The following is an 8,754-nucleotide window of genomic DNA, read 5'->3' as shown; positions in this document are numbered from 1 at the left end:
GAGGTCTTACGGTAGCTATAGCGGTGTAGCTGTGCGGTTTCACAACTTATTTCAAACACTTATCATCCATTTAGAGCGCCACGATATTTGTGGCGCGGTCAACACAACTCTGTACGGTGAAATCAGCCAGACCCACTCTTTCAGGGTCTAGGTCCGCGACACTAGTTTTTTACTGCACTGTATTAAAATACGGTGTCACAGCCACGCCCATCTCACAGTCATTTAAAGATGGCGGAATTGCGTAGGTATAAGAAAAGTGGACCCTGAGAGGTCATTTGCCTCTTGAAAGCAAACGCAATTGTGAGAAAAACGCCCACGAATATCGACTAGATGCATGCATCCAGAATATTTTGTACAATGAGGAAATGCTTTTCAAGAATGTTACTTACAGTGGACCTCCATAAACGGACACCATTAGAGAACGCCTTTTGGCCGTTATATAGAGAGGTGGTCTTCCTTGGGAGATTTAGATTGCCACCTATATGTATATGCTCTATATATGAGTCATTTCTTGCTTCAAAGAAATCTTGGAGCTTTAATTGCTAACTGCTTCTTTAGCTCATACAAGCTTAATATACATGTATATATACTGTGTAATTTATCGGATTTTGAATGTGAGCATGGGCATGTAATTTCCCATGCTTTACCTGCGATTCGCTTGTATAGTGTCCTTCGCATACAATACGAGAGCACACGGCCCATGCATAAAGTACTGAACGGTAACAACTTACGATCATCATGAATGCACTTCAACTGTATGTTGTTTGTGAGTATATCCCAATTCCATTTCCACTTGTTGAAGCTGTTATGAGAAAATGTTATTGATGTTCAGCAATGTTATCATCAATTAATGGAACAGAAAATGGAATCATGACTCCTCCTATGGTTCCGCTAGGAAAGGTGAGAGTCAACTGCATGTGTCTCGTGATAGTCAACTTTGCCTGTAAACGACGGTAAAATAATGCTCCCAAAAGATACTCCAACAAGCAAAGTATACCTATGGCAAATCCAGAACTGGTAATACGTTGCCTGTGAATGAAAAAGATACTCCAACAAGCAAGTTTCTTATATATACTTATGGCAGATCCAGAACTGGTGGATATGTTGACAATGAGACCCTCTGTCAGGGTACCAACTTCACTGGCCAATTGTACATATGTAGTTATTAAGCCAGAACTATCACTAACACTTCGATATGGAAGCGAATTAAAACAAGTTCTCTACACATTAAAATAGATTAAAAATTAGTAATAATGTCACCATGCAAACTTACCTGCCCTGACTGAGCACTTGTTGATTGTAATGGTAGTACTATTCCCTCCAATAGCGAATGGCCAATCACCAGCTGAAGCTTCCAGGAGACAGAAACACTATCGAGTACAGCCCATCATGATGGATATAACATGATGGAAGTTCTCCCCCTCATAATTATTATGATTTTAAGCAAGTAATGACAAGACTTATAGCAGTTACAGCGACGATACTCTGCTTCTTAGATACGAACGCTGTCACGACTGTAGTGAATCCTATATACGTATGCGCATCTATAATCATAAACTTGCTGTCATCATAATTATATCATCATGTTCATGTAAATCAATAGCATGCATGTGTGCAAATAAGGATAAGGAAAGCGAGAAAGTTTGTATATAGATCCGGTGGCGTATAATTATATAGGAAGCAATTTCTCAATGGGGGGCTGAATGGAAAAAAAGAGTATAAACTTAAAGGTATAGCTATACAGTAGGAATGCATGCATGCCTATAATAAGATGTGTCTACACAACAGATGGTATAGTGTAAACCACGTTAGTACAAGTGTCATACTGCATCACTCTCAATAAGTGGGTGTGTAGTGGTTAATTAAAATGATATCAGCGTTAGTGGTCTGATACACTGCATGGCTAGCTGCACACTTCCTTATATGGACATTAACTATTACCACAGGTAAAAGGTACAAACCTCGATCAGACTCATTGATTTAATTATGAATTGTTAAAGACTTAAATGTGTACAGTAGTTTTCCATACCTTTGCAGAGCACTGTAACCATGGATTTACTATTCGCAGAATAGCAGCCTTTCGGCAGCGTGCATGCATGTGATATTAAATTTGTGTGTATAAAAATGTTCGTGGTACATTCTTAATCAGCGAAACCCACAAACTTTTTTAATATACACGCTATACGGTATGAATTTCTGTAAAGGCACGTACAAGACAAAATATAGTCTCAGTTCTCTACTGGACACACTTGAGCTTAGCACCTGCATGGGTACACTCAACTCAGTTAGGCCCTACAGAGAAGAGGAAAGTTTAACTGTATGCACAACCCGCTAAGGTTTACCAATCATGACAAATCTGTTACTATTACCTTTTTTACATCTTTGTAGATCACTTTCTAGAGTTGTCCTTGAAGCTATAGTGTTGGCACCATACGGCAACCAATATCTTCATGTCGACGCGTGAGGGAAGCCTCTTGACAGCAATGCCATGCAGTGGATCCGGAGTGAACCTTTGTTTGTCCTTGAGGTTGAGATCACAGCTAAAGCTGTAGAAAGCAACAGCAAGCAGGCTGAATACAACAATTTAACATCTAGACCCATGCAAAGTATAGCCGTCTTGTATGGTCTATTATGGTCTCAGGTAATTAGTAGTGAAGGTGCATGGTCTCTTTGGGGGAGGCCACACAATAGTGAATAGGTGTACAAGTATCACAAAGAAACACGAAACCATTAGCATTAATTTGCACAAGGAAAACAGGTATATATAGCCTATGAAACACAGTCTTAACAACAAGAATCAGTCAGTGAGACTTAATACGTTATATTTAATTAATTTTCCACTGATTACCTCAAAAAATGTGCAGTATAGACATTCACCCAAGACTGCATGGTTGCTAGGAGTAAAACTAACATTAAAATTTATTGGGACGAGTTTGCCTGATCATGTATGAGCTAGTTATAATTTTATAGACAAGCTACTGGTAAGTGGGAGGCATATAAATGCAGTATCTTGAGAAAAGTCACTTTACTGTGTCTTTTTGGAATTGGTGGCATAATGTCGCTTTCTACAGTTTCTTTGACTCGTCTTGGTTTCGGTATAGGTCTATAATCACCAGATGTACTCTCACCAGAAGATGAATCATACAATGCTTCGGTAGACCTACTGAAAGACTTGAGCTAATTATTCAAAAACATAACATAGATGTACTTGGACCTGGAGGTGCTGCACGCATTATTAATAATTTTAAAAACTAGCTGGTTCACGTCGTTGGGTTACAGCTGGGGGGGGAAGAAGATAAATATGTACAGAATGAGACAGTTTGTTAGCATACTTTGAGAGGTTATAAAATGGTTTGGCAGATAGTCCAATTACGAGATATTTTTTCTTGGAACTACACATTATTATTATAAAAATTACATGAAATAACTAGTTATACAAGACACAGTATAATATGGCAACATAACAATAATATTGACACTAAGATAGTTAAAGTTAACGCACACTTAGAAGTCTCTCTATAATTGCTACGATAATTATTCACTGACTACACTCTGAAAATTCAAAATGAGAATACATAAAGTCCACTCCGAACTGTTCCCCCACGATATAGTCTCTGTAGCGTCCCTGGATAATGGGATCATTTGGTGACTCTATCTCAAGTATCCCTCCACCCTGTCGGTTACCCCCGTACAAACAGTACTCCTTCCCTCGTCTGTCCCACGTCGGAGAGTGCAGGAAGGTCACAAAACGACGAGGGGGCGTGTATAGTTGACAGTCAGGATGTAAGTATCGTCTCGTGTGCTCCCATCAGAGAGAGAGCCCAAGTAGCGCTCGATGGTGATGGGAACATTCCAAAATTGACCTGTAGAAAAAAGTGGACAGAAAAAATAAATCAAAGTAGAAACAATAGCATCGAAATACTTTAATTCATTGTGTGCAGTGGAACCCGTCATCAACTGCAATCTAAAGGCCAGGTCTTAAAATGAACAGTTTGTGTACAAAACAATCCCTTATACATGTAGTGGCAAAAACTTCGTTCTCTAAGTCTAAAGGTACATTGTATTTTTGAATTCCACTGTTATATCGTACGTGATTGAATCGCTCAACTTAAAAGAAGCTATGCATGGACGCTCTTTATTCACCACTTACCCAGCAAGCCATGAGCTGATTCTCTGATATTAAGTCCACGAGCAATCACAAAGTGGATCATACTAACATTGACCACGACATCAGGCTCTCCCAGTTCAGGGTAGCCCCTCAACTCTCTCTGCTCACAAAACACCCACATCACCAAATCAAGGTCTTGGCAATTAGGAGCAGAAATTCGAACACGATTTCGATACAGTCTCACAGATATTCCAGCACTTGTGTAAGTCTCATCGAGCACAGATCCATCGACTGTTGCCTGGCAATTTTCGACACTGACTGAAATATTTCGGCAGATCCCGTCAAGGCCAACTGCTCGAACTGTTATCTCATCAATAATATTGGCGGGTAGTTGTGGATCTGCTCGCTGGTAATGTGCATTCACGCTAATACAAGAGTCGGACACGAGATTGAAATATTCGTCAGATCGACCGTGAATTTCAAAGCAAAGATTAATAACTTCATTTTCTCCGAGATTGATATTGCTCTGTAGTGCACTAGTGTTGGTGAGGTAGAGTGGTACAGTCATCAGTGGATCTCCAATCACAGAATCATTGACACGACGAACATTTGTACCTAAAGAGAAAGAGGAAATCAATCAATCAATTGAAAGCCTGCATCGTCATTATATATAAAGAATAAAGAACCTCTCATCGTCTTTAGACAATATACAATTATATGTTCAGAGACTTCACGGTACACTCAAGTAATATAGTATAAGAGATAGCTCACCTATGGAGACACATGTGCCACCTGCTTGCTCAGTCCCCCCAGGGCACAAACACTCAAAGTCACCCAGTGTATTAGAGCAGAACATGGGAGAGGTGCAAAGGTCAGTATCATTCTCGGCAGCTACCGAGCACTCGTCTATATCTGTAGGAGCAACAAATTATGTCCAATAATGATTCTTAACACACCTATAAGGCTTTAAAAGCATGGTATCATTAGCACGGTAGTGCTAATAGTAGGGTTGGGTCGAAAACAGCAAAAAGCCCCCCTCTGGATCTCACCCAAGACACAAGACAGAGTTATTTTGAGTTCATATATCTGTTGCCCATATCCATTTGTGTGAAATATGAACTGAATTGAACATTGTATGAAAAAGTTGTAAGAACAGCAAAACAAAAAAAACAAAAACTTTTTGTCATTCTTCTCCTCAGTTTCTTCAGTAAGGTAAGCTAGAGAACTGTAGGTCCACAAGACAAACTAATGGCACCGCACTGTTCTGTGTCGCCTGGGGTAGTGCAGTCACTAATCATTTTACCTCGGAAGTTAAATTTGCTAGGGTGGAAGCTACGCCCTCTTTAATAGGTACAGAGGTGAGGTCGCCATTGTTTTCCTACTGAGCATGCTCAGATAGCATGGCCACACCCCTCTGTTCTTAGCAACCACTTGAGGTCCATAGCAACAGTAGTGTTTTGTACTGTCGATCCTTACCGCTCCAGTTAATGCTGGTGTATGTTGAAGCATTTGAAGCTCTTCATTCTGAGGCTCCGAGCTTGTGCATGTGGTTAAAAAACTTCATGAAAATTATCATGACAGACACAAACTGCAACAGTGCAAATAAAAATTCAGTATAGTTAGCTAGATCTTTTATCATAGTAAAGGTGGATTGCCACCTACTGAAGATATTATTTTGATCTAGCTCAGTAGCAACCATAGACAAATCTATGCTGGTACCTGTGAAGAAAAAAGTGTAGGTACAAACAAGTGTAAAAAACTTTTGTGAAAAAAAAAATTGTGATAAGTACGGTTGCATGTCATGTTGGATGAGCCACTCAAACGGACGTGAACAAGATGATGGGTAACCCTAAAAGGAACGCCCCGATTACAAAACATCATTGCTTAAAATATTGTACGTGTTTTCCAGGACCACTTATAAAATGTATAAATAATACATGCAGTGAAAAAAGTTTACAAACAAGTGCAAAAAACATTTTGTGAAAAAATGGGGAAGAGTAGGGTTGGAAGAGCATGCGCACTGAAGTAACAAAAAGTTCGAAAACAAGATTGTGGGTTGGTATAGTCTTGCATGCTCCAACTAGTTGGGGGTGGGGTGCAATCTTTAACAGTTGGGTCCAGCACTACTTCGAGTTTTTGGTGGGCAGGGCTCATCTGTAGAGTCTCAAATTTAATATTATTTTACACTTGTGTGTTTCGGTGCTGTGGCAGAAAGAAAAGTTAATTCGAAAAAGCCTCATTCATTCTTATGTAGAAACACATGCAATGGTAAAATAGGTGATTGAGCGTCTCAAATAAAGAAAGAGGTGTAACGATCGAGAAGTAGTGCTGGACCCAACTGTTAAAGATTGCACCCCACCCCCAACTAGTTGGAGCATGCAAGACTATACCAACCCACAATCTTGTTTTCGAACTTTTTGTTACTTCAGTGCGCATGCTCTTCCAACCCTACTCTTCCCCATTTTTTCACAAAATGTTTTTTGCACTTGTAGATATAGCATATGCATGGCTATTTCTTAGTACATATTTATGTCCAGTATAAACATATCTTTGTACACAGCTGCAACACATAGCTACCCAAACAGCTCCTCTCATCCGTGTCCAACACATATCCTCCCTCACAGACACACTCGAATCCTCCATCAGAGTTACTGCACTCTTGATCACATGGTGACTCTGCACACTCGTCCACATCTGTGTGATAAAGCAGCAGCAAAGTTAGTACAAACAAACAAATAATTATTGTGTCTATAAACTTTGGACAATAGTGAATTCTCATATAAATTTAACCATGCAGCTAAATGTATACGTACTATACATATACAATCAACAATGGATGAATCAGATATGCATGGACATGCACTTGATAATAGCTTCTCACCCGAACAGGTGAAATTATCTATATCCAGTGTGTATCCAAGGTTACAGCTACACACCTCCACACCGAACAACCTCACACAGTTTTGAGAGCATATAGCGTCATTAGAACAAGAAGACTCCGGTAGAACTGAACGAATGTAATTGTTGGTTAATTAAAGAAATTCTTTAACCATTCGTTGAGCATAATTGTGTGCATGCTACAAAATACAGTCACTGAATAATCTTTCAAGCAACAAATGAATCTAATTGAGTTGCTGTTATACAAGTAGCACCTTGACATGTTGTGTTGTCATTGGTCAATCCAAATCCGTCTGAACAGTCACACTCGAACCCTCCCTCAAAGTTGTTGCATACTTGATGGCAGCCACCATTCAATACACTACACTCATCAACATCTGTGTAAGATTAGTTACTACAAGCAGGTTCCATCACACAATGCAGGCCTCTCATTATATTCAAACAACTAATAGTTAGTAACAGGTTATACAGTTTGTTAGAAAAGGCTTAATTAGCAGGCAGCTAAAATTCATTATTGGACAAATTCTATTCTGCCCACGCATCGTAACGTCGTGTATAGATTGTGGTAATCCACCGTAACAGGTTCGTCAGCTTATGTTTAAATTTATTTTCCCTTACCTGTACATGATGTGGGGTCGGCTAGTGTGTAACCTTGGTTACAGGCACACTTGAATCCTCCCTGTACATTCACACAGACATCAGTACAGTTGTGAGCATCCTCCTCACACTCGTTGATATCTATGCATATAGGATAGCAAGATAATCATGATTATTATTATGTATAACACAGCAACTGTACATGTGTATATAGTCATATATAATACGTGCAGCATCTTCAGACAGTAATAACTTGCAATCTGGTGTTCCAATTTCAATATTAGATGATGTGCTAATCACAATAAAATAATCACATGACTTATATGATTTCTGAGCCCAACTTACCATCACATTTCTGTCCATCTCCGAAATACCCTACTGGGCATGGTCCACACATTGCTCCAACTCCAGGGGCAGGGACATCGACACATGTCACCTCCTCAAAGCATATCACACCAGTGCAGCCATCAGAATCATCAGTACAGAACCTACCATCATAGGCTGCATGAGGTATATATGTGGAATCATTAAAGCTGACAGTTTGCATGGTTATTAAGACAATGAAAACACAGAGATACTTGCAAGTCTAAAGCACACACAATTTTAATTACATGTACAAGTGGCAGTTAGATATAGGTGTAAGTACGTACTTACACAAAAAGACCAGTATTGGATAGTGTATACATGTATATATGTTAGTGCTCTAAGCAATGGTTAAAATTTCTATGTATACAGGCCAAATACAGCATAAAACTACTCAGTCTAATACAGTGGCTAAAATATCATACCTTCAGGGCCATTGCCAGCAATGACTGGATACCAATTAAAATATGTCAGTAAATCAGTTAGTAATTTTCTGTATATTACGGTATGATTTTATATGTGTTCTTATGAGACCAAAGGCTATGCTTCCCTTTTTCCCTTGTAGGGAGCTACTTTCAGTTGATTTGCCGATACAAAGAAGAAGAAATACACCTTAGCTAACCTTGGAATCCCACAAGAAGCTAGCCAGCCAGCTTGTATAAGTTCCCTAACTGCTTTTGTTGATCAATGTTTCAGCGCTTGTCTCGTGTATTGTATTGTAAAATTTGATTATTTTGTATTTTTGTGTTTGATTTGCGGCATTCTTACACATATATTTTCATTTTTGC

The 8,754-nt window shown here is 39.2% G+C and overlaps 1 protein-coding gene across 1 annotated transcript; it reads right to left on the bottom strand.

Moving 5' to 3' along the window:
* Positions 1 to 3,364: 3,364 nt before the first annotated feature.
* LOC135336012 (fibrillin-3-like) lies at positions 3,365 to 8,165 on the bottom strand. The gene is made up of 8 exons (XM_064531778.1): positions 7,949 to 8,165; positions 7,625 to 7,744; positions 7,261 to 7,383; positions 6,990 to 7,115; positions 6,686 to 6,802; positions 4,880 to 5,020; positions 4,151 to 4,723; positions 3,365 to 3,863 (listed from the first exon to the last, which is right to left on the bottom strand). Exons 1-8 carry the CDS (start codon positions 8,148 to 8,150, stop codon positions 3,742 to 3,744), a joined length of 1,524 nt encoding a protein of 507 aa, XP_064387848.1. The 5' UTR covers positions 8,151 to 8,165; the 3' UTR covers positions 3,365 to 3,741.
* Positions 8,166 to 8,754: the final 589 nt, after the last annotated feature.

This window comes from Halichondria panicea, chromosome 1 (genome assembly GCF_963675165.1).
Source record: "Halichondria panicea chromosome 1, odHalPani1.1, whole genome shotgun sequence".
Taxonomy (NCBI): domain Eukaryota; kingdom Metazoa; phylum Porifera; class Demospongiae; order Suberitida; family Halichondriidae; genus Halichondria; species Halichondria panicea.
Note: the sequence above shows the minus strand (reverse complement) of the source record. Positions and strands in the feature narration are given on the sequence as shown.